General features: G+C 44.1%; 7 protein-coding genes and 1 long non-coding RNA gene across 10 annotated transcripts; 5 read left to right on the top strand and 3 right to left on the bottom strand.

Annotated features, from left to right (window-relative positions):
- Nucleotides 1–5,476: 5,476 nt before the first annotated feature.
- On the bottom strand, nt 5,477–6,346 carry LOC116800387. The gene is made up of 3 exons (XR_004361328.1): nt 5,883–6,346; nt 5,626–5,699; nt 5,477–5,545 (listed from the first exon to the last, which is right to left on the bottom strand). It is a non-coding gene; the product is annotated as an uncharacterized LOC116800387 (long non-coding RNA).
- On the top strand, nt 6,311–10,089 carry LOC6607862 (bcl-2-related ovarian killer protein). The gene is made up of 3 exons (XM_002032580.2): nt 6,311–6,833; nt 9,228–9,371; nt 9,427–10,089. Exons 1-3 carry the CDS (start codon nt 6,528–6,530, stop codon nt 9,883–9,885), a joined length of 909 nt encoding a protein of 302 aa, XP_002032616.1. The 5' UTR covers nt 6,311–6,527; the 3' UTR covers nt 9,886–10,089.
- Nucleotides 10,090–10,469: 380 nt separating this feature from the next.
- LOC6607863 (zinc finger protein 271) lies at nt 10,470–12,551 on the top strand. Of its 2 annotated transcripts, none has more exons than XM_032715017.1 (5): nt 10,470–10,599; nt 10,662–11,338; nt 11,395–11,787; nt 11,842–12,388; nt 12,449–12,551. In XM_032715017.1, exons 1-5 carry the CDS (start codon nt 10,588–10,590, stop codon nt 12,500–12,502), a joined length of 1,683 nt encoding a protein of 560 aa, XP_032570908.1. In that variant the 5' UTR covers nt 10,470–10,587; the 3' UTR covers nt 12,503–12,551. The 2 variants fall into 2 exon arrangements, with proteins under 2 accessions (XP_032570908.1, XP_002032617.1); XM_002032581.2 differs by having other exon boundaries at nt 10,471–10,599; nt 10,651–11,338.
- Nucleotides 12,552–12,702: 151 nt separating this feature from the next.
- On the bottom strand, nt 12,703–13,627 carry LOC6607864 (geminin). Its single transcript, XM_002032582.2, has one exon. It carries the CDS (start codon nt 13,468–13,470, stop codon nt 12,892–12,894), a length of 579 nt encoding a protein of 192 aa, XP_002032618.1. The 5' UTR covers nt 13,471–13,627; the 3' UTR covers nt 12,703–12,891.
- Nucleotides 13,628–14,328: 701 nt separating this feature from the next.
- Nucleotides 14,329–17,627, top strand: LOC6607865. The gene has a single exon (XM_002032583.2). It carries the CDS (start codon nt 14,510–14,512, stop codon nt 16,976–16,978), a length of 2,469 nt encoding a protein of 822 aa, XP_002032619.1. The 5' UTR covers nt 14,329–14,509; the 3' UTR covers nt 16,979–17,627.
- Nucleotides 17,628–17,631: 4 nt separating this feature from the next.
- Nucleotides 17,632–18,947, bottom strand: LOC6607866 (DNA polymerase interacting tetratricopeptide repeat-containing, protein of 47 kDa). Its single transcript, XM_002032584.2, has 2 exons — nt 18,292–18,947; nt 17,632–18,235 (listed from the first exon to the last, which is right to left on the bottom strand). Exons 1-2 carry the CDS (start codon nt 18,919–18,921, stop codon nt 17,675–17,677), a joined length of 1,191 nt encoding a protein of 396 aa, XP_002032620.1. The 5' UTR covers nt 18,922–18,947; the 3' UTR covers nt 17,632–17,674.
- A 298-nt stretch (nt 18,948–19,245) lies between these two features.
- LOC6607867 (transcription factor Adf-1) lies at nt 19,246–23,133 on the top strand. 2 transcript variants are annotated; one of them, XM_032714177.1, is made up of 4 exons: nt 19,246–19,433; nt 19,554–19,742; nt 21,764–22,057; nt 22,117–23,133. In XM_032714177.1, coding segments are annotated over exons 1-4 (789 nt in total). In that variant the 5' UTR covers nt 19,246–19,432; the 3' UTR covers nt 22,422–23,133. The 2 variants fall into 2 exon arrangements, with proteins under 2 accessions (XP_032570068.1, XP_002032621.1); XM_002032585.2 differs by having other exon boundaries at nt 19,246–19,421.
- Nucleotides 23,134–23,178: 45 nt separating this feature from the next.
- On the top strand, nt 23,179–23,786 carry LOC6607868 (UPF0545 protein C22orf39 homolog). The gene is made up of 2 exons (XM_002032586.2): nt 23,179–23,302; nt 23,355–23,786. The coding sequence occupies exons 1-2, from the start codon at nt 23,231–23,233 to the stop codon at nt 23,751–23,753; spliced, it is 471 nt and encodes a 156-aa protein (XP_002032622.1). The 5' UTR covers nt 23,179–23,230; the 3' UTR covers nt 23,754–23,786.
- Nucleotides 23,787–24,076: the final 290 nt, after the last annotated feature.

The following is a 24,076-nucleotide window of genomic DNA, read 5'->3' on the forward strand; positions in this document are numbered from 1 at the left end:
TGTGGGTGTGGGGGTTGGCAAATGAGCCAAATGTTCATAGAAACGGGTGTGGGGAAGCCAAGTAGTGGAATATGTTTGCGCTCTGATAGTAGAATTGATTGGGTTGATACTCTGCTGGAATCCAATTGAACGTAAGCATGCTTTGACAGCCCCATGCTGTCCATCAAGATTACAATTAGTTTTGCTGTGGAGTGTATGGATTTCACGCTTCTCGTCAACCGGCCCATTTTGATCATTTTGATACTAGGTAGGCAAATGCTGAGAAGTATCTGTTTGCTTGACTTTCACACCGGAGAGCAGTTTGCGTAGTGAGATGAGCTAAATGTGGGGATAGTTCAAGAAACTACTACAAACTACTATGTTTAATTGCATCCGTTACTCGTAAACAAAAAAGGCTTACTTGATTCGTTGACAAATATATAACAGATAGGAGGAAGCGTTTCCGGCCGAATGAACTTCGAGATCTCAGGAACTGTAAAAGTTAAAATTTGAGATTAGGCAAGCAGATTCTACCAACGCTTACACTGATCAAGATTATTCAAGAACGTTGCTCTGCCCACTCTAATGTCCAAAACTGCAACGCCCACATTTTTGAAAAATTGTTTAATATTTCTATCGATTTGCCAAAAAAACTTTTTGCCACGCCACGCGTTGGAGTCAACGCACCAAATCCTCCAAACCGGTCACGCCCACACTTTTGAACAATTTTTGATTTTTTCCTGTTTTATTCCCCAGTATCTATCGATATCTCAGAAAAAATTAAATTTCGCGTTCGCATTCACACTAGTTGAGTAACTGGTATCTGATAGTCGGGGTACTCGACTATAGCATTCTCTCTTGTTTATTTTGTTATTGCTTATGCCAATTTCTATAAATATGGCAAACAAAATTTGCCCTGTTTATTTTAAACTGAGTTATAGTAACAAATTTTATTTTTAAAACTTCTGATAACAAGAACAACTGTTAACTGTTGCCATTCAAACAATCTAAGTGATCCTATAACAATATCTGAGGTCACTAACTTTATGACATCATTTGACTCGTCGACTGTAAATAAGGAGTTGTACTTGTCGGACTATCAAGAAATTTCTTCGGTCCTTAATAACCTTAAATTAAAAAAATCTGGTCTTGACAACATTGACAACATGTGTTTGAAAGCTCTCCCTAAAAAAGGGGTAAAGTATTTAACCTTGATTATTAATGGTTGCCTTCGCTTAGGTTATTTTCCACAGAAATGGAAACACTCCAAGGTTATCCCCATTTTAAAAACGAACAAGCCCCCAGAGTGTCCCACATCTTATAGACCCATAAGTCTGCTCTCTTCGGTTAGTAAAGTTCTTGAGAAAGTTATCAAAAAAAGGATTTTCGACTTTACTGAAAACAATGATATACTTCCTACCCAGCAGTTTGGTTTTCGTCCTGAACACAATACTGCACACCCTCTTTATTGAATTAAAAAAATTGTTAAGTCGAACTTTAGTAGATCCAAATCCACAGGAATGGTCTTACTAGATATTAAAGCGGCCTTCGATTCAGTTTGGCATGAAGGTCTTGTTTACAAATTGAATCTTTTACATTTTCCGCCTAAAATTATTAAAATAATAAGAAGTTTCCTTAGTAACCGCTCCTTTGCTGTATATATATGTGATTATCACTCTCGAATATATGACTTAAGTGCAGGCTGTCCGCAAGGATCTTGTCTTTCCCCACTTATGTACAATATATTCACCTCTGATTTCCCAGCCTTAAGTGGATGTACTGCATCAATTTTTGCAGATGATACTGCAATTCTTTGCACTGGAACCCTTGCAAGTAATATTACAAATTCTCTTCAAGTAGCTTTTAATACCCTTGTGGCATACTTCAATAAATGGAAAATTCTTGTAAATTCAGACAAAACTCAAGCTATATTTTTTACAAGAAAACGGAAAAATATTTATATCTCAACGAACAGTATATTTCTCAACCAAGTGGACATAAATTGGGAAAACAATGTCCGATATTTAGGAGTCATATTAGATAAAAAGCTTAATTTTTCAGATCACATTCAACATATTATAAAGAAAACAAATATATTAGTTCGCATTTTATACCCTTTTATAAATAGAAATTCTCGACTAAGCATAGAAAATAAAATGTACTTATTTAGAACTATTTTTCAGTCAACAATTTTTTACGGGGCACCGGTTTGGGCCGATGTTGCTAATGTTCATATTTATAAAATCCAGGTGGCACAAAACATAATATTAAACATGATATTTAATCTTCCGTGGCATTACTCTACTGTGGAGTTGCACAACTTAGCTGGGATTGAACTGGCCTCAGAGAGATTGGCCAAATTACACACCAACTTTGTAAATAGAAACATTAATTCTAATTATTTACACCTTCAAAATGTTTAATATTATTATAAGATATAAGTCTAGTTTTTAAGATAGTTTGAAATTATTAGTTTTAAGTTTATATATTAATGTTTCTTTATGGGGGTTTTTTGTACTAAAATTTTCCCCTCATTATAATCAATGATTAATACCAATTTATCTTCTGTATAAAACATATTTCTAAGTAGAAAAGGTTGAAAAAGGCCTGTATTCTTAATGCTCATGTATCATAATCACTCACACTTGTGAAATATTGCAAATTTTTTATAAATAAAGTGTTCCATATATATATATATATATGTAGTATTATAGTGTTGAATATAAGCAATGCCCACATGTGCATATGTAATTTTGTATGAGAACATACATACATACACATGAACTGTATGTATGTATATATATTAGTAAATAAGCAGCCGCATGAAGCTGGCATTTTTATGTGTATCAGTTTCAGTTTCAAATAAAACTTCTTCGCGTTTACTCTTTCGGCCTTTGCTCTCAATGCGCTGAGTTTGGGTGAAGATTAGGATCTTCCCAATATGGTTGTCAGTGTTCCACACTTGGAGCACCTTTTCAACAAACAACATATAGATCCAACGAATCCAAAATCCTCCACGGGTAATATCACCTCCAAAAGGACCGAGGCTTGCATCTCTGATCTCAGATCATAGATCGAAGCCTACGGACATTTATCGTTCAGAGATAAAAGATCCAAAGTTTGCGAACATTACATTTAGAAGTTTGTAGATCGCTCCCTTACAGTTTTGAAATTGGCGGCAAGATGTTCTCTCTGAAAGCTTTTCCCAGAACTTTTTGTTTCGATAAAAGTTCGACTGTAGATCTGAAAGAAAGTATAATATGTAAATATCTTGAGATATAATAAAATGGGTAATAAAGTAATACAACATTGGTAAAAAAGTTTTGTTTCCATTTACACTTATATCAAAATAATCGGTATTCGGATTCGGAACCGGGTTTCTCCGCGTAACCGGTTCGCACGATCATAATTCGTTTTGTTTTAGTTCGTTTCGAATTGTAAGGTTCGCACTAATTTTCGTGCAAGAGAACGCGCTTCTTATTCCACGAAAAAAATAAGAAGCAGAGCGAAACTTCCAATTTCCAGGCGTCTATTCCAATATTCCAATACTTCTTTGCTTTTTTCGCGTTTGTGTCCACGAAAATTAGTGCAAACAGAGAATCGAAAATGCTTGTTTTCCACGAAAATTAGAATGAATAGCTGTCGATGTTTTAAATCAATTTTTTAAAAATCAAGCATTATAAAACGGATAATTCAATTTCAATTGTACGAACTTTACGCCTCTTGGCCAATTATATAGAGGTCGACCATTTTGACGAGACAGACCCTAAGTCGCGCAGACATATTGGACTGATGGTCAAAGAGTTGGTGGACAGCGTTTTGAAATCCTCGCCCACTACACCAACACCGTCGACCGATTAACAGCGCCACACCCCCAGCAATCCGTGCTCGCCACCAATTGGAGCTCCACTGCCACAGTTTCCTGGTCATGGACCTGGTCCATTCCAGCAGCTATCTGTGGTGGGATCGTAACGTGTGGCCTTATGTATAGATGTAATAAATGCAAAGCCGACTTTAAGTCAAAATCAGCCTTGATGATCTAAATGTAAGTATTTATTAAAATTCTCATGTATATATATTTCATTTAAATTTATACAGATTCCAATTCCGGACATTCCAGCAAAACCACCATGCGGTTTAATAAACACCGGAACTGTTTCATCAATAGCGTGTTGCAGGTCCTGGCCGTTAATGTGACGTAAGTCTATAAAAGATTAATCTGTTACCCTGTTATGCAATTGACGGTTTCATGTTTTAGATTTTGTCAAAACTTCTTTTTGGCAAACTACGATGGCATTGTCGTAGACCTCGACCTGTCAAGATATCTTCGGCCCGAGTCGGTGGATGCCAGCAGGTTGGGAGTTGGAGTTAGAGGAATTTTCGAGGCAGGAGACGCCTCCGAATTCCTGACCTTTCTCCTCAGCGAGATGACTGACCTCGATCACATCTAAGCCCAGCCTGTTGGTAAATCATTCGAAGGACTCACTGTGACGACTAAGATATACCATGGTTGCAAAACCGAAGATGTCAATGCGATGGACCACTCTACATCAAGGCTGTGGACGAAGAGTATACCTCAGTACATATTTTGATGGACACCAAACCCACTGAGGAACGTGTCCTTGAGTGTTCAGTTTGCCAAGGACTGGCGCTCCACAGTATAGTAGAATCAACCAGGCTTAGTCAGTATGCGGAAACCTTTGTGGTTGTGTTGATGTCTGATGAAATTCTTAGTGCACAGATGACAGGGTTATTTCCTGATTTCCTTGTGCAGCTGCACGCCTACACTGTGCAAGATTGTTCAAGAACGTAATTTTTTTCATTTTGTTATTGGTTATGCAAATTTCTTTAAATATTTTCGTTTTCTTTATACTACCAAATGTAATTTTTAAAACTTTTGATAACAAGAACGACTCAAAAAAAACCTTCCAAACCTTGAGGTCCTATTCATAGGAATCTTTTGTATCCCAATCGGAATGTGATGTGATTTTATCGCTTAGAAATAAAAGATCTATAGTTTTTGAACATCACATTTAGAAGTTTGGAGATCGTTCCCTTACAGTTTTGAAATTGGCGGCAAGAGCTTTCTGGTCCATAACAGTTGTAGATCTGAAAGAAAGTATAATATATAAATATCTAAATATAAATCAAATGGATTTCAGAGTAATACGTCGTTGTTAAAAAAGTTTGGTTTGCACTTTACAATTATATTAAAATAATCAGTATTCGGTTTCGGAACTGGGTTTCTCCGCGAAACCGTTACCACGAACCGGTTCCCAGCGAACCGCTGCTCGCCAGTTCCGAAAACTCAACGAACGCGCAATCTAGAGGTGGAGAAACATCGATCTTGGCGGTCATCAAAGTTCCCAATGTTTTTTGCGTAAAACATCGATGACTTAAACATCGATTTTTTAAATAAATACAAAAACATTTATCTGTTTAATTTAAAGATTTTTTATTATCATTTTTTTTTAATATTGCTTAAATAAAAAGGCATTTTTTAAATAAAACAAAAGAATCTTATTGTCGTCTACGTTTTCATCCGCCGCTGGTCCCATAATTGCTCCTATATAACAAATTAATGCGATTCAATGGAAAAGAAGCAAGTGAAACCGTGCAAGCCTTATTCGGGAGTTAAAAACTTACATTTCAGATATTTATCAATGTCTTCCACGACGCCAGCCAACGCCACCAGCAGGTCATAATAAATTTGCAATATGCTATTAATAATTGTATTAGAAAATATGAAAAATTAATTTTTATTATTATTATACACATTTCTTCTCCAATGCGCAGTAGAGAAGGAAAAACATCGATGATTCCTCGAAAAACATCGATGTTTGTGATTTTTCAAAAACATCGATGTTGGCATCGATGTTTCTCCAGCTCTACAACGAACGCACAATCACAAGCGCCGCTCGCGAGAACGAGAACGGGAGCTCGGAAGAACGGAGATCGCAGATCGGAGAACCGTGGAACCGTAACCGTGAAAGTGGGGAACCGTAGATAGAACGGAGAGGGTGGTCGGCCGATTCCCCCTCCCCACTGCCCGTTGAAATTCAGAATACTAAGCTCTCGGTTAAACGCGGCGAAAAAGAAAGCAAGCTTCGAGCGGCTGAAAATAAAATGAAATGAAATAAAACTGGGATCGCGGCATCAGCAACAAGTTTTAGTGGTTCTCCTTTGTGCGTTCGTTCGTGTTTGCTGCCCTGCGCTTTGCCCGCCACATTCGTCGCCGACTTTTATTTTGTTTTGCCCATTTTATCAGAATCGGAGCACCTCCAAAAAAGCGCAAGACGAGCTGAGCCTCAGCTGCGTCGAGGTGAGCTGATCCGCTCCGCTCCCCTTCCGTGCGCTGCCCGCCGCTCCCCACCGCTCACACCCGATCCCATCCAATCCAATCCGATCCGCTCCGCTCCGAGTGCATAGTGCATGCAAAGTCGCGGGGCTGGGCTTTCGGAATTACACAACCCACATGGGGCAGCGCCAACAAAAGCCTCAGCAGCAACAATAGCGGGCAGCCAAGCATTCTGTCCTCGACTTCGACCATGGCTCCCACCACCAGTCCGCCACCCAAGCTGGCCAAGTTCAAGTCCTCGTCGCTGGACCACGAGATCTACACGGCCAATCGCCGCAGCACCATTGCAACGGCCTCCAGCGACTGGAAGGCGCTCCGCGGAGGCGTCGGTGGAGGAGCAGGAGGAGGAGGACCTGGTAGCGGACCCAATCCCTCTAACGGCCGCTCCCTTCACGCCGGCGGACCCATGACACGGGCTGCCTCCACATCCTCGCTGGCTAGCAGTACGCGCACAATGACCAACTACCAGGAGTACAAGATGGATATCATCAACCAGGTGAGGACCAGAAATGGGTGACTAGTGTTCGGGTGGGTGACTCGTGGGTGACTCGTGTTCCTTTGCTATGAACAATTTTGGAATTATTTAGTTGTAGTCTGGGACTCTTTCCTTATAAAGTAAGCGTCTGATTCAGCATATGTTTAAAAAGTGTACATTAAGTACAGATATGAAAACAAGAGTTACTCAGCTAACGGAATTGCTAGAAAGATAAATAGGCAGATATTCAGCAGCAAAGTGAGTGTTTCAGCAAGGATCTTCCGAATGCCTTGGATTAGCTTTAATCTATTGCAGAATTCTAGAGTTCTGATGGATATTCTTTAATATAACAGCTATCTTAGACATAGTTACATCTGTGATCCAGATCTGGACTCCAGATCAAGCAGATGTGTTCCTTATATGGCCAAATTCTCTAAAATGATACAATTGCAGCAATTTTTGTTGGAAAATTGGAAAAACTAAGCCAAGATAATACAAATTAAATTTGTAAATGGTTTTAGAATCGTTATGTAATATATCGGTCAAGGCTTTGTTACAAATAATTTTTATACTTTCGACCATTTTTCAGGGCTCTTATGCATTGTTTTAATGTTGAAATTCACAATAGATACTTTTTAGATAAATAAGACTTCTTATAGTTCATAAAAGTCACCAATGCCTGATGATATACAAGTTTAATCAAAACAAATACTTAAATTTCTTAAAAAGTTGGACATGCGCTTTACTTAAAAATGTAATTATTTTTAACATGTCTCGGTTTTAGCTTTCATTTAAATATATAGTTTTGCGTTAAAATAGTTAAAAGCTTTGCTGTTAGGTGTATAGTATATAGTTATTTTATTCCAGCCTTATGTTGCTACTCAATGTTTGTTTTTTTTTTATTATTTTAAGTAATATCTAACGTTATCAACATTGAATGAGTCAGAAAATTCTTTAAAGTGAACGGCTCATACATCCAAACATGTGCACATAATCAAAACCGATTTTTGAGACACATAAATACTACAGTTTGGTGATTAAATATTCGGCAAGTACGCAAAATGAGGAACTCAGCACAGAACTAAACGAAAAAGCTGTTCAAACAAATTGCCTAATTTCGTGGACAAATTTCGAAATTGCGAAAATGAAACTGAACAGACAACTGATCTGCAAACAGAGAGAACCTCGATTCCCATTTAATGTGCAGAAATGTTTGCGATATCAACTAATTTTTCGATGGCTCTGATCGAGTACGATCCATCCGAATCTGTGCTATCCACCATTTGGGTCGTGACTCTCTCTGAACTTAATTGATAAGGCAAATATTTTTTGTTTCCTCCATTCGTTTATCTGAGACTGATAAAACTATTTACTCCGCTCCTCCAGGTGAGCGACATGTAAAGTGTTTATTAAATATATTTGCCTATGTGGTTGCTTTCGCCGGGCTGATAACTTCTTGAGGAATTTTTCGCTAAGCGCATTGCGGAAGTTGGCTCGGAATGTAGTCCTCTAAAGTAAACACCATTTTTTTGTCAAATCAGATGGAATGGCCCATAGCCAAGCTGGGTGGAACCATTATAAACATGTATTCCAAAAATAAACCGACCACTAACAATATTACCCGAAAGCCTCAGGTGATGAATTCATCGAACTTTGGCCATTCAAGTAAATTTTATGGTATTTGGTCGCGCCAAACCCGCCAAAAGAAAAGAGTTGGGCGCACAAGTGTTCGCCATAACAAGATCACGTAAACAAATTGACGGATTTATTGGTTATTCGCTGGGAGTCTGGACGGGTTCGGAGTAGACTTGTCAAGACACCAGCTTCAAGGCCGGTGATTTGGCAAGGGTTTGATCTCTTTGCCTGGCCATGTCATAAGTCAAGTTGGCTCCAAAGTAAGTAATTGTTTGTTTACTTGGCTGCGAATCGTTGGCGTGACGAACGCTAATTGTGCGACATAAATTGTCGAAGGAAACTTGCAATTAAATTGGTCCGAATTGAACGCAACATGGAGGGAAATGCCTTAATTACGATAAACATTTCGCGTCTTTCAGATTCCATAAGTAAATTTTTAGTTGTCTTAAGGCCTTTCCACAGCACGTGCGGATTGCTTCTTTTGTTTAAATCGTTGGTCAATGTTTATTGCCGCCATGTGCACCTGCCATCAGTTTGGCTGCATGTTTAGATACTCTGTAAGAGGTGTGATTGAAATAGCCCAGGTGTCCACGGAATCCTGTAAACGGATTCAGAGCGACGTAAATAGAACATATGCAAGTACATTCGCCGGAAAACTCGAGGCAGTCGATTGATATTGCTTAAGTGGCCCGCTGATGGAGCGAAATTGCCTGGCAATGATCAAAGCACTGTAGTTAATTTGATTGTGATTGAACTTTTGGCTTTGTCGTTCTATTCCAGGGGAAATGTCTGTGTGGTCAGTACATCAGAGCGCGGCTGCGACGGGCAGGAGTCCTCAACCGGAAGGTGACACAGCGTCTGCGCAACATCCTGGACCCCGGCTCCTCGCACGTGGTCTATGAGGTTTTTCCGGCACTGAACAGCGTGAGTGGACTGCCGTTCGCCATTGATTATTTTTCTAACATGGGTTAATCCACAGATGGGCGAGGAACTGGAGCGGATGCACCCACGGGTGTACACAAACATATCGCGACAGCTGTCGAGGGCCCCGTTTGGGGAGCTGGAGGACAGCGACATGGCGCCCATGCTGCTCAACCTAGTTGCCAAGGATCTTTTTCGCTCCAGCATAACCTGGGGCAAGATAATCTCGATATTTGCCGTATGCGGCGGCTTTGCCATAGACTGCGTGCGCCAGGGACACTTCGACTACCTACAGTGCCTGATTGACGGTCTGGCTGAGATCATAGAGGACGACCTGGTCTACTGGCTGATCGACAACGGCGGATGGCTGGGCCTGTCGCGGCACATCCGACCCCGGGTCGGAGAATTCACGTTCTTGGGATGGTTGACGCTGTTTGTGACCATCTCTGCGGGAGCGTATATGGTCTCAAACGTGTGTCGGCGCATTGGAGGTCAAATGTATTCGCTGCTGTTCTAGATTCGCCTGGGATCGCGTCGTTTAGAAATACAATCGTACCATTTAGTCAATGAGAGCTTCGAATCATTCCTGCTTCCATGGGCACCAGTCGTTTAGTAGTATGTAATGGACCCTGTTTTACATATAATATTGTTATTTCCTTTCTCCTCTTTTTGTACATACAAGGCTATTTTAGGCGCAATAAAGCGTGTGTTTTAATTTGAATTTGGCGCCAAGTCTGGGTGGTAAGCATGGAACTAGTACTTTATGTCCGTGTTTAGCAATACTGGAAACACCGTGGAGGTGCCATTTGTTTTGAATATGAAAATTTGTCTTTTAAATGTCATAGTGCTCAATCTTTGATTTTTGAACAGTGTATCAGTTACTATACGCGTTTACCATTTTAAATACAAGAGGAATCGACTAACATAATCTCTCAGTTAAACAAAGAAATGTTAATGTAAATGTTAACTTTGCTGACGAAAGTTTTTATAATTTTGCAATTGTTTAGTTTCAGTGTTCTAGCTTTTAAAAGAACATTTTCAGAATATGTAGACATTATTTTTTATTAATATTTTAAATTTTTATTGTTAGCCTTGCCACCCAGCTAAAGCAAATATTCAACAAGCCCTGTGGCAACGCTCCGACTTCCACCAACCATTTGTTATTATTGCTGTGGATCTGCCCATTATTATTTGTTGTAAGTAAAGATTGCAGCAAATTATGCCATGTCATGTAAGTGCACTGTTTCCGTGGGCATGAGCGTCGAGTAACATGCACTTGCAGCGTCCAACCAGGTGGAGGAGACTACCCCGAACCTCCACGTGGAGGATGGACACTTATCCGGAGGCGCCTTGCCGCAGGAATTCCTATACTGCGAGAGCTGCGGCAACGTATACGAGGACACCGAGTCCTACGACAGGGCCCACGGTCCTCAGGCAGGCTGCTGCATCGGCGCTAGCGGGGAATTGGATTTCGTCGAGGAGGTCGCCGAAGATTGCATTTCGGAAGAGGTCGGGGAAGAGGACATTATCTACGCAGACGTACCCCTCTGGGAGCTGGTGGAGGAAGTTCCGGCCAACATGAAGGCGGAGAAGGACCAAACCGAGCCTAGCAATTCCGATCGCTACTTCTGTTACGACTGCCACAGCATTTTCGAAAACCGAAATAAAGCTGAGGAGCACATATGTCCGAGGGCGGAATCCGGCGGGTCCAGCCAACAAGTTGGCGATGCGAAAGCACCCGCCCGGCGAAAGTTGGCCAGTGTCAGTGCAAACACGGGTCCGAGCGACGCATCATCCGTTATTAGGTGCGGAATCTGCAACACCGTTTTCAGCTCGGAGAAGTTTCTCAAATTCCACATGCGCATTCATGAGAATCGAGCTCCCAAGAGCATTCAGGACGCCCTTCCCATAGGCGCCCATCAACAGTACAGCGAGCTGGACCAGTTCTACTGCGAAATATGCAACAAAAGGTATGCTAATTTCTGCAGTTGAAAGAAATACCACGAATCATTTCCTTCTTTACCAGCTTTGATGAAACCCTCCTGACGGTGCACAAACAGATGCACCAACAGGAATCTAGGGAGATTATGTGCAGCATTTGCAACCGGAAGTTTGAGAATGAAGTTAACTATCAGATGCACCAAAAAATCCATGAGAAACCGCGCGACTCAGAGCCCTCTCGTAAATTAACCCAGAGTACTAGTCTTGATAAGGAGAAACCCGGGTTTCCCTGCCAGTACTGCGAGCGGGTGTTCACCCGCCCCTTTGAAAAAGTCAAGCACGAACGGGTTCACACCGGAGAAAAGCCTTACGCCTGCGAGGTCTGCGGCAAGACATTTCGGGTGTCCTATTCCCTGACCCTTCATCTGCGTACCCACACCAACATTCGGCCGTATGTGTGCACGGTGTGCAACAAGCGGTGGGTAAAATCAAGTTTCATAGAATAACACTTTTAAAAAACTTATTATTTTAGCTTCAAATCGCACCAAGTGTATTCCCACCACCTGCGGATCCACAGCTCGGAACGACAGTTTTCTTGCGATGCGTGCCCCAAGTCTTTTCGGACCTCCGTGCAGCTGTACGCCCACAAAAACACCCACACCAAGCCTTACCAGTGTGCCGTGTGCAATCGCCCATTTTCTTCGATGTACGCCGTCAAGAATCACATGCAGACCCATAAGGACGTCAGCAGCAAAGGAAGTGTCGGCCCTGATACGCCGAACACTAAGAGTGCACCCACCTCGAAGAGCCAGGCAGCTGGGAAGTTCTATTGTGATACTTGTGGAGCTGAGTACGCGCGTCTCTTCGCCCTGCGCCTGCACATGAAGTCGGCTCACGGCTTGGTGGAGGAGCAGGAAACTCCTGCCACTTCATCTGATGCTGCACACGTCGCTGAGACCGATGATTCCGAGACTGCGGTGTTGATAGCGGCAGCCGAGGCAGATGCCGCTTACATAAACGCTGTGGTAAACGACGTAGACATCGTGGGCACCGTACCCACCTACGAAGAGTGCGTTGTGGTGAGTTACTAGTTTTTTGTATCTCTTCCCAAACTTACTTCTTTCCTTCCCTTATTGCAGTTTGACGTGGATAACTTCCACAGCGAGGAAGTTATTACGGATTGGCTTAAGTAGCAGTTCACAGTTTTGCACCGACTTCCATTAAATATTTGTCTCAAAAATATGTTGTACCTTGAGTATTTTATTTGTGCGTTAGCTGTCTTTTGATTAATTTATTGATTAATGAAAGGAAAAGAGCATATCGAATCCAGGATTTGTATACGAAATGTTTTATATATTTTGCACATAAAATACACGAACATACAAATTAAATATTGAGTGCAATTGTGCAAATGTAAAACTTTATTAGGATTATAACTGGCGTGTAACAAGTAAATATATTGCTGGCGTACAATTAGACCAGCCGTTGTGTTGGCTGACGACGAACAGGGATATAAGCGCGATATTTAACTACAACTAAATGTAAAACCTTAGACTAAAAAAACGTGTGATTGGTGTGTAGCTTAGGCGTTAGCCTTGTCCTCGTGACCCGCAGCGTCGTCCTCCTCCACCTCGCTGTTGTCCTCTTCGCAGATTTCCTTCAGGACCTCCACCAGATTCTTGGCCTCGTCCAGTTCCTGGCGCATAGTGTCCATCTCCTCCTCAAGCCCCTCGATGCGCTCGTGCAGATGGCGGTTTTCGGTAAGCGAGTCCTCCAGCGCCAGTCGCCGCTGCTCGGCCAGCAGCTTGTAGTAGTTCTCGCCGGGTTCGGCTGTGCTGGTGAGATCCTCTGCCGTGATGGGCTTTTCAGCATTGCCAAGCGGAACGGCCTCAACATCAGTCTGGGTATCCGCATCCTTTGTGGAAATCGCTGGCGCCGTGTCCACGCATTTGCGCTTGCCGTACTTGGGCGCGACTTGGACGCCGGCCTTCAGACGACTCAACTGATCCACAATGGAGGCGCGCCCTGAACCAGTGAGGTTCTCCTTATCGTTTACGTTGCCCTGCAAGGGTTTCAGGGTTTGTCTCTGCTGCTTCAGGTGCTCCTTCTGCTCGGCCTCTGTCTCGACTTGGATGTAGACCCTGGCAGCACTCGAAGACATCTTCGGAGCTGTGTATTGTGCTTTCGGTGGGTTTGGTTGTCAGGCGGCAGCGCGTGTGCTACTTGCTTGTCGGTTGTTTATGCATTAATTTGTGAGCAACGCTTCACACTTTTTCACTCGTTGTAATGGCCGCCAAAAAATGCCGATGCCGCGTGCTGTTGTCCAACACTGTTTGCTCAAGGGGCTGCATCACCCTCGATTTCGTGTCACGACTATCGAAAATAGTTACCAAGTTATTTTGGGAATGTAAAATTAAGACATCCCTTCAAATATAATTACAAACCTACAAAAAAAATTTAAAAAATAACAAATCCTATCCCAAAATATTAATAAAATATTAAATAAAAACCGACTGCCTGCTGGTGGAAGCAAAACTAAAAATTAAATTTTTACCTCTTTTGCAAATCATAATTCATACTCAGCCAAGTAGAAGTCAAATATACCCCGATTTCCGATGTAGAATTCTAAATACTAAAATGAAATGCTTTACATTTTTGAAAAGACGTAATCATCAGCGTTTTTTTAAATAAATAATAAAATAGCTATAAAGCGAAATATAATGAGGACATTAATTTGTATTTGTTTGGTTTTAGGTTATGGATCTTGAAAATAATTTTAAGGATTGTCAAGCTAGGACCCAAGATGTCAAAATAAAATGTAAGCTGGACTAAATACATTTAGAAATTATTTCCAAAAATTTAGGTAAGCATTTAAAAGTATACATAAATAACTTGAAAGAAGTGTGTAGTTTATGCTAAGCACCTTAAGGAAGATTGATATATATTGAAGTTATAAATGAATTCATTGGTCTGCTAGAAACGAGATTTCAGTGATATTCCGCCAGGTGGCAACGTCAGTCACGTCACGAGGACACGAAGGATAAACGTGCGATAAGAGAATAGCCGATAAGAGCTCCACCCAGTCGCAAAAAACATGTAATTCTCGGAGTAGCGGATATACATCGTTTACTTTTTTATTTTTCACTCGCAACACATTCACCGCACCTCCATCCGCCCCACCACGAAGCAATCGCCCCAAGATGGACCACAACGAAATCTCCATGTCCATGGACGCCAAACTGGATACACACGATAAGCGACCAGTGGCGCTGCGTTACAAGACGTGGACCCGTTGCCAGGTGAAAATAGAGGCCATTAAGTGTGTGCCCTGCTTCCTGCGGCTCAGTTTCCAGTCCTTGGAGACCGAGTCGCACTCCCAAGAGTGTCACCCCGCTAAACCCATTAGCGTCTCCGTAAACGTTCCGGGCGTCAGCTTGAGCCTGGCTACCTCGCGCACGAAGCAGCACTCGTACGGACTGTTTTGGACGCAGAATCGACGGGACTGCTTCATCTATTTCGCCCTGGAAACGGAGACATCCTGCCGACGTCACATGAAGTGGATGCGAAAGTCTATTAAGAATCTGGAACTTTATCGCCAGGTCTTTCTAGAGCAGCGCCGGCTGAGCAGGGGTCCCGGAGGTCTGGGCCCGCTGCCTAACCTGCCGGAAACCCTCGATGCTAGCGCTCTCTCTCCGCGAGTCTCGCAAATCTACGAGGAGATTTTTGACGGCAGCCGCATCTCCCGCGCATCAATCGCCTCCGGCATCTACGAGGAGATGAAGCCGTCAGTCATGGAGACTCCTTCACCGCCGCCGCTGCCCGCACATCCTTACCGTCAGCGAATAAACACTTTTGAGTGCGACAAGCTTGGCGAGATTGCACGGTCCAGCACCAATCCTGAATCGGAGCTGGCCAAGAAGAAGAAGTACAAGAACATGCTGGACAACCTATTCGGAAGTTCACGTCAAAAGCGTTCCGGCAGCACCAGCGAGGTGGTTAATGAACCCAGCGATGAGGTCCTGCCACTGTATGAGAATGCCCCCACGCCGGAGCCTGTGCTTCCAGTAAAGCGCACATCCCAGTTGAATAAGTCCCAGCGCAATAGCTTCTCAAGTCCGGACTTGTCCAAACTCAATCTGCTGGACACCTTTGGCGAATACTTCGAGACCCAGAACCATGAGTCGAGCATGGAACTAAACATTAGTCTGGATGAATCGGTCATTGAGCCGATCTCTCGCAATGAGATTATTGCGCAGATATCTAGCCAATTGGGCAAGACAGACTCTTTGGAAAGTCTGAATGTTTCGGAGCAACTGCCGTACAACTTCAACTTTTCCGCATGCAACACGTCCACCATCAATCTCATTGGATCGCATGGAGCTGTTCCGCAGAGTAATCAGCTAAAGAAAAATAAGATACTACAGGAAGACCTTACGGGGTACTGTGTAATGGCACCCATTTTAAAGGCGACGGTAAAAGAGCTGCCCCCCCAGCCAGGCGGCAGTACGGTGTCCACATCCTCAGGATATTCCACGGGCTCCTACTGCTCCTCCACCAGCAGCTGTAACACGGAGGACCAGCCCACCAAGACGCAGATCGCCAATGAGAGTGACATATACGAAGTCATGCATGGCACCTCTTTGAACAGTACCGTCGGAGCGGCTGCAGCTGGATTTGCGGAACACCTCTACGAGAACCTTTTGGCTGTGAAGGCCGCACAGGAGCTGGAGGCGCAGCCTGTCGGCTTTGGACTGAGCACAAGCACACCCACCGAATCTCCCTTGGCGCCGGCCTTGCCGCAGAAGGGAACGCCCAAGGACAAATCTTTGCAACAGAAGCCAGAGGAGGAAAACTACTATCAGACACCAAGAAAGTCGATTATCAGTGTGGACGACAAGATACCCTCCTATTATCCCAACAGCTGCGACACACTCAAGTCAAAGCGACGCAGTCCCACCGAACATGGACCTAGTTTTAGGCACTTAGTCAGTTCCAAGTTGCGACGTGAACGAAAGGAGAACCTTTACATTTCCTCGCCCCAGCAGATCATTGAACAGCGCCACAAGGCAGCCACCATCTCATCAGCATCAGTATCAACCAAGACTAAAAGCTCAACCAAAAAGACTGCCGCCCACAAAATCTCAGATAGTGTTTATGCAGTCACCCATCCGGTAAAGCGACCGAACAGCACCAATAGCAACAATACCCACCAAAGCAACAATAACAATAACAATGAAATCGTGGATGACGAACTGCTGCACCTGACCGTTTTGAAGAACATTGACTTCAAGTTTGATGATAGCCAAGCATCTGAGGATTCCTGCAAGGCGAAATCGTCGGCTCTTCCCGTAACGAACGGATGTTTTGTACAGCCAAATCTGGAGAAGGAGTACGAGGACCGCTTTCAAGCGGCGGATAAGGCGAGTCGTCTCTTGCAAAAGTATGCGACGCTGGCCAAAATCGGGCATTCGCCTAGCAAGGCCTTGCCGGCACCAGCGCGTCTGGAACCGATGATTCAGTCCGTGGCCACGTCCAATGAGTTGCAGCCCGAGGGAGGCACCATGAAAAAGTTCGCCTCGCTACCACGCTTCAAGAAAATTGACTTTTCGCCGCTGAAGATGAGACTCAATAGTGTCCTGCAGAGAAATCCACCTTCGCCGCAGCAGTAAAATGGATTCTCCGTTTTCCGTAACCATGTTTAACACTTCGCTGTGGACACACGCTGCTTTTTACCCATTTCGCTATTTATGTTGTAGTTTCTTGTGAATGTGATCTGATTAGTTCGACAAGTTGATTATTATGTTATCCGAGTATGTAATACGCTTTCCCACGATGCACTTAGACTTAAGCCTTTTATGTATGTTCATCCTGCTTTGTCAAATGTATTTTAACGAACCATATCCGGATCCACTTGGGGGGTCCCCTAGTATTACTGTTGTGAACCAACGATGGATGTCTAAGAATATGCTCAATTATGAAAATTTACAAAAACGCTTTTATACGTATTAAACCAAAACCCATATTGTTGACTCATTTAGGCGCCTTGTTGTTAAAGAAAAACTAAATTTAGCTAAACAATTTTCAATTCTACAAATGATTAATCGTCTACCAAAATGGGCATACGCCGCCAGATATTTTTTGGCGGCGTAGCCTAAAACTACGCTTTTTAGCTTCGCATAACATATCAGAGATTAGTTAAACTTACAATAAAATGCTTCAAGATAGCATATCCAATGCTGAACTGTACCGTGACTAAACCATAAGCTTACAAATAAAATATGCCACAAAAATTAAGTAAACTTTACAAGCAAAAGAAAAGGTGTTTGTTTGTTTTCAAGAAGGAACCACTTTATTTGCTCGCTGTCTCAACTGTAAACCATGGGTCGTCGCCGTTCGTTTATAAACTCCTGTTCCACCCGCGAATCCTTGGGCACCACATAGAAGAGCAGAGCGCCACCGGAAACGAAAAACCCCTTTTCGGCGATTATCTCGGCTAGCTGCTTCTCCTCGTCCACCTTGTGGACGCAGCCCACCTTGCGGTTCTCGTAGTAAACGTGCACGTTACCCTGGCGGTAGATGTGCGCCTTGTCGTATGGCAGCTGTTCGGAGAACAGCCTCGCCAGGCAATCCCGCATGGTGGTGGTCTCCGACAGCTGCTGATAAAAGTCGCTGAGCAGGAACTCGGGGTAGGAGAACGCAGCCGGCCAGATCAGCGTGCTGCCGTCCTTGTCCAGGTGCACCGGATGGTCCTCCAAAGGCAGAAACTTGGGCTTAAGCAGCTCCTCGCTGATGACGTCCTTTTTGCCAACTTTTTGATCGTCAAACTTAATGGCGCGCTGCTCGATGGCGTCACGCAGTCTATGAAAGCCTGCAAGCCGACGTCTTTCCTCGACAGCTTCCTTGCGCTGATTGCGTTCTATCTCGATCTGCGGAAATAAATTGTTTAATGTGGGTCACATTCAGTTGGATCACTCATTCTCACCTTCTTTATCTTGTTCTTGTGCAGCAGTGCGTTGGCTTCCTTGTGATCGACGTCCACCTCGAGCAGCTCCTCGCACATCTGGGTGCACAGATCGAACCTCTCCAGCTCGTACGCACACTGTGCCGACCGCCAGCGGGCCTTTGTGTAGTCCGGCTTGTAGAACAAAGCTCGCTGGGCGTCGCTCAGCGAGGATCTGTAGTTCTTGATGAAGAAGTGAGCCGCCGAGCGGTTGTTGTAGAGAACGGCTAGCACGTCGGGATTGTCCGTCTTGGTCTTGATACCCTCCGTGAAGCTGTAGATTGCCATGCGGAACTTCTTGTGCTTCATGTAAAAGTTGCCATCCTCCTTGTAGTTGAGCGCCAGCTCGTCGCGCGTGTTCTCCTCCGGATCGTACTTGAGCTTCTGCAGACCCTCGAACATCGGATGCACGTCGTCGCCTGGCTGCGGAGCACGTTTCATGAAGAACGGGTGCTTGTCCATCTCCTCTTGCCAGCGGTCCTCCGGCCAGCCCTCCTCGTAACGCTTCTTCTCCAGGCCATCGATAAACGCATCCAGCTCCGCGTCCAGCTGGGCCGCCAGCTCCAGACGCTCCTCATCCGTCCAGTTTTTTTGTGCCGCCAGTTGTTCCATTTGGTCTAATCAGAAACAGTGTGACCGCATACGAGCCGTTACAATATACCAACTGGCCATTAGGTGCCGCAGATTTCCTAAAGGTGGCGCCTCTAAAATATCTAAAATATCCGCCAATCGATAGTTGTCACCGTCCTTCTTTAAACTAGCTAAACTCTGAACGCATTATGATTACAAGCTTAACATGGTAAAACATTAAACTTTAGGAGGCTATCCGCAACTGTCGTGATGTGTCTGAAACATCGATAGTCGCCATAACATATTGATATTGTATGTGCGTTTTAAAATTATCGATGCGCTGATGACGCCTTCATCGGCGTTTTCCCACTCCTAATGGGGCAGAGACGCGACTGAGCTGGGACGTACCGTTACCGTTGGCAGAGACGCGACTGAGAAATAAAATTAAAACGTCGACGTTCCTTCCTCGCAGAAGAAACCAATCAAAATAAAAACAAACAGAGCGTGCGTTCGCGCCAAATACTTAACAACAATTAGCAAACGTAAGAAGCAAAGTGAGTGTCGTCGGCTGCGGGAGCCCGTGTGCCCAGCTTGGAACTGGGATCCGACCCAGTCCACGTCCGTCTCGTCCCCGCTAAATTTGTAACTCTTGTTTCCCCGTCTTGTCCCCTCAGTGCATACCCTCACGGCGGCCATTGAGATGGACAAGCTGGATGCCAATCTTGAGCAGCAGTTTGATCTCAATCTCATCGAGGCTGTCAAGCTGAACCCAGTGATATACGACAGGTCGCACTACAATTACAAGCACTTTGTGCGCAAGGCCCAGACCTGGAAACAAATCGCCGAAACGCTCGGTGTGCCTGGTAAGTGAAATTCGGCTGGTTTTGGCTACGGGCTTTCTGTCAGCCGTCTTCGGTCCGTGCCCCAACCAGCCCCAGCCAATTGATTAATTCTGTGCGGGCGCGGGTCGCAGGGGGCGGGGCAAGTCAGTCGACGACGACGACAGAAAACGACGCAAAAGTGAACGGCGACGCGGCGCAGTAGCTGGCTGATGGTTAGGAAATGGCAGGGGCGGATCTAGTCGTGTGAGGGTGTGCACGGGGTGCCCCGCTCATAAATTATATTTTATGCGAATTTTATTTAGTGCATTTATGTGGTTGCATTCAGAATGCTGTTCACTAATAATTATACCTACATTAATTTCGATCTGTAACGATCCGCTCGAAAATAAGCGCCCCTTTCGGGCGCTGGAACTCCGGCACTGACCGCTCTGTCGGTGTGAAGACTGTGCTCAGTCGATATTTTTGAAGTTGCTGTACTTTGCCGTCGCGTCGCAGTAGTTGTCTCGCTCGCTCCGCAGCCATTCTGCTTGCGCCAGCGTTTATTTTCGTCCACTGCGACTGCGATGTGCGCTGCTCACACACGTATACATGCATACAGCATACAGTGGCGGAAAACAGTTTGGCACGGGTTATAAATTCGTATTTATTAGTAAAATAAATGATTGGCTCAGTTCTTTAGGAGGATCTATAGATTTGGCAGATATTTTTATTATTGATTAGGATGAGAATTCGGAACTTAAAATATAGGGCTTTGGGAGTGCCAATAGACAAGCACAATTTAGAACAGCTGTCTCAACACTTTAGAGCCCCACTGTACATACCGGGAACCGACCAGGCAGCTTTCGTTTCGTTTTCATGAGTATACCAACAAAATTTACCATTCACCCCACCCCCTTGACGGCCTTTGATCGAACCTTAAATTTTCGCCCAAATCGCTGCACCTCATCCGCTTTCGATTATGCAAGTAGGTGGCTGGAAAGCTGGAGTTGCAACCAAGTGGAGCCAGCAGCAATGCCACAGGTTTCCGTCTCCTGGCAGCGGGCAGCGGGAGTCGGCGACGGCACAGCCACCGTCACGTCAACGTCTCTGCTAGCGCTGGGAAGCTGCTGTCCGCTGCCTTCCTTCTGCCACCGCCGCTGCTGCTGCCAACGGTTTGTTTTGGTTCCCGATTTGATGCTTCTTGGGGTGGGTTTGATGGCATAGTTCTAGTTTCTGCACAGTTCCGGACCGCACTAGTCCAGAGCTTCTTGAAGAACCTTCTGTGGATAGCCGCCACGCACAGCTGCGCAGGTGTGCTTGCACCGGTTGTTATGAACAGGTCTTCGAGGAAAAGCATTTATTCATTGTAACAGATACAAGATTTCAGTTTATATTAGATTTGTAATATTTTCAGAAACACTTCATTTACTTACGAATCTGGCTTCTTTTAAAATGTAACTTCATTTATAGTGGTATACTTTATCAATCATTTGACGGGTTAACCGATAAGATATATATGATATGATGATATATGTATTTACACACAGACGTACAGAGACGAACTTAATTATAGGCACAGTCCTTTGTGTTATTCATTTGTATCACTTAATTTATTTGGAGAAATTGCAGCTGACAAAGAACGTTGATAAATTTAACTTTTTTTAAAGTGGTAGTTTAGGAACGTGTATGATGAGTTTAAACAGTGCATCTCGTTGCTAGAGTAAACAATCTATATTGAGTCAGCCAGCTCATCCGTTTAGCCGATTGTTTAAGTTAGCCGATGAATTTTTGGAAACATGTGATACATTTAAGGCTTACTAAAAACAATTTTTTATTATTTTTCAAGTGAGTCATTAGAAAGGCAGTCAGTAATTTCTCAAAAAAATGTTACACAAATTTCAGCCGAAATATGAGATTATGCGACCTCTTTAAAGTCTACCAACCAAGCAGTAGAAGTTAACGCTTCTATATTTTAATAGTCAATACATAAAGGCAACATTAGTTTAATAACTATTAAATATGGACCTTTAATAATCATAAACCAAAAATCGTTTTCATTTTAGAACAAAAATGTACGAAGCGATGGAAGAGTCTGCGCGACAAGTTCGCCCGCGAGATGAAACTATGTCAGGAATCGCGCTGGCGTTACTTCAAGCAGATGCAATTCCTGGTTGACTCCATCCGCCAGTACCGAGAGTCGCTGCTCGGCAAGTGCGCCAATGGGAGTCAAAACGCCAACCAGGTGGCCGATCCGTCGCAGCAGCAGCAGGCGCAGCAACAGACCGTCGTGGATATATTTGCACAGCCCTTCAACGGCAGCGCCACAACCTCGGCCCAGGCACTGACCCATCCGCATGGTAGGTGAACCAGCATTTGAGCACAAGAGATCCCCGCTAAATACTTCGGTCTCTTGCAGAAATTACTGTCACCAGCGATGCACAGCTGGCAACTGCCGTGGGCAAGGACCAAAAGCCATACTTCTACGAGCCGCCACTCAAGCGGGAGCGCAGTGAGGAGGAGCACAGCGACAACATGCTCAACACCATTAAGATTTTCCAAAACAACGTCTCGCAGGCGGTTAGCGCCGAGGACCAGTCGTTCGGCATGGTAGTCACGGACATGCTCAACACGCTGGGCGTGCGACAAAAGGCCGAGGCGAAGGTGCACATCATCAAGTATCTGACGGACATGCAGCTTTTGGCACAGCACAACAAGTACTAACTGTCGGGCGGCTGTCACCGGCAGCTGCTGCAGCTGCTCCAACTGGAGAGCGTTCTGCCGTGAGATCAAACGAGAACGGACCCACGGCTACCCACATCCAAATCTACACGGGCTTGGGAGTCCTGTGCGGTCATTTTCTACAGTTCATAGGTCTTAAAGTCAAACTACAGAATAACATTAGACGTAACATCCCACAGCGTAAACCATAACGCGTAATGATACTTCCCCACGCCCACACGTAGACAAACATATATATTTATATGCTTAGTTGGCCCCATGATCGGTGATTTAATTCGCGCCCAGTTCTCAGCTCTGTACAAAAAATGCGATTGAAAATAGCGATTCTAGAATTATGAGTAGCTTGTTAAAAGACCGTGGAAACACTTTATATGCAGCGTATTGTAAATTTTGACTACGATTTAGTTGTAATTTGCCATCGGGTCTTAGCTCTAAAACTAAGTATACACGTAAAAGTTATTTTTATTTTATAAGTTCTGTTGTAATATGCTGAAAACGTTGAAAGACACTTTGAAATGCTTTAATTAAGTGTGACAGAGGGAAACATAAAACACCTTTTTCATAGTGATCGCATATTACACACTTTACATGGATACGAGTAAAATCGAAATAGTTGCCGGCAACGCCAGTTGCTAACCATTTTTAATGATTAATTGTGCAATTATTTGGTATTAAATGGAACATTTGAAAGTAACCGACTAGTTTCAATCGGGGTGATGTGGCAACGCCGCGAGCCAGCGGCATAAACAAAATCAGCTGTGCGGGCTAATGATTGATTTTATGTAATTGAAATGGGCACAAAATCGGATAATGCTGACTCAAAATCGGACAAATCCAAGGTTTCACTGAATGACGCGTGGGCAGTAAGTATCCAGCTACGGTAATGTATCCGAGACTCAGGAATTCCCTTTACAGATCCGACCCTGTCATTTGTACAAGGAGGAGTACGACGACTGCACGAGCTTTAAGGCGCGCTTTCACCAGTACTTTATATTTGGCAAGGACACAGATTGCTCCCAATGGCTAACTGATTACCGGAACTGCGAACGATATCTGCAGTCCAACGGCAACGATGTGGCTGCCGGCAAAGCGGTGATCAAAAGCGAGGAGGAGCGCCGCAAGATCCGCCTGCGCGCCCACTTCGCTAACGACACTTGGCAGAAGCGTAAGGAGCCACCGCTGGATTGGGCTGCACCTCTGCCGGACTGGATGGAGAAGCGAAACGAAAATACCTATCTTGAGGTTAAGCAAAAAGAGCTCTCTGGACAGGCAGCGCCGCAAGGAGAGGAACGCTCGCTGTGCACGATCATGTGAAGATAAATAGTAAATGACTAGTTAAGAAAAGAAGGAAATTGTTTCATTTTTCTTTAAGGATATCAGGTTCTTCGCAATGGTTTCGAATAATCGGCGGTCTGGCAGCGCTCGTGTCAGCTGTATTTGTTTCTGGCAGTGCTGCTACATTTAGCTAAATATACATAGGTCAATTTGCCGACATAACTATCTTAAAAGTCTTTAAAGTTTTAGGCTTCATTAAACACGTAAAGAAAAAACTCATTTGCTGTCAAAAAGTCTAGGTGCTCGTATTACGAATCACACAATTTGTTTAAGCTCTGATAAACGTGAGCAGTGGTAATCGG

Source organism: Drosophila sechellia, chromosome 2R, assembly GCF_004382195.2.
Source record: "Drosophila sechellia strain sech25 chromosome 2R, ASM438219v1, whole genome shotgun sequence".
Lineage (NCBI taxonomy): Eukaryota > Metazoa > Arthropoda > Insecta > Diptera > Drosophilidae > Drosophila > Drosophila sechellia.

Bases quoted from the DNA above. Each gene is read 5' to 3' on its own strand.
- LOC6607862 (XM_002032580.2), top strand. From the start codon at position 6,528: ATGGCTCCCACCACCAGTCCGCCACCCAAGCTGGCCAAGTTCAAGTCC. The intron at 6,834-9,227 runs GTGAGGACCAGA...GTTCTATTCCAG, and splicing joins AGATGGATATCATCAACCAG to GGGAAATGTCTGTGTGGTCA. The intron at 9,372-9,426 runs GTGAGTGGACTG...GTTAATCCACAG, and splicing joins TTTTTCCGGCACTGAACAGC to ATGGGCGAGGAACTGGAGCG.
- LOC6607863 (XM_002032581.2), top strand. The intron at 11,339-11,394 runs GTATGCTAATTT...CTTCTTTACCAG, and splicing joins TGCGAAATATGCAACAAAAG to CTTTGATGAAACCCTCCTGA. The intron at 11,788-11,841 runs GTGGGTAAAATC...TTATTATTTTAG, and splicing joins TGCACGGTGTGCAACAAGCG to CTTCAAATCGCACCAAGTGT.
- LOC6607864 (XM_002032582.2), bottom strand. From the start codon at position 13,470: ATGTCTTCGAGTGCTGCCAGGGTCTACATCCAAGTCGAGACAGAGGCC.
- LOC6607865 (XM_002032583.2), top strand. From the start codon at position 14,510: ATGGACCACAACGAAATCTCCATGTCCATGGACGCCAAACTGGATACA.
- LOC6607866 (XM_002032584.2), bottom strand. From the start codon at position 18,921: ATGGAACAACTGGCGGCACAAAAAAACTGGACGGATGAGGAGCGTCTG. The intron at 18,236-18,291 runs GTGAGAATGAGT...TTATTTCCGCAG, and splicing joins ACAAGAACAAGATAAAGAAG to ATCGAGATAGAACGCAATCA.
- LOC6607867 (XM_032714177.1), top strand. The intron at 19,743-21,763 runs GTAAGTGAAATT...TTTTCATTTTAG, and splicing joins CGAAACGCTCGGTGTGCCTG to AACAAAAATGTACGAAGCGA. The intron at 22,058-22,116 runs GTAGGTGAACCA...GGTCTCTTGCAG, and splicing joins GGCACTGACCCATCCGCATG to AAATTACTGTCACCAGCGAT.
- LOC6607868 (XM_002032586.2), top strand. From the start codon at position 23,231: ATGGGCACAAAATCGGATAATGCTGACTCAAAATCGGACAAATCCAAG. The intron at 23,303-23,354 runs GTAAGTATCCAG...TTCCCTTTACAG, and splicing joins CACTGAATGACGCGTGGGCA to ATCCGACCCTGTCATTTGTA.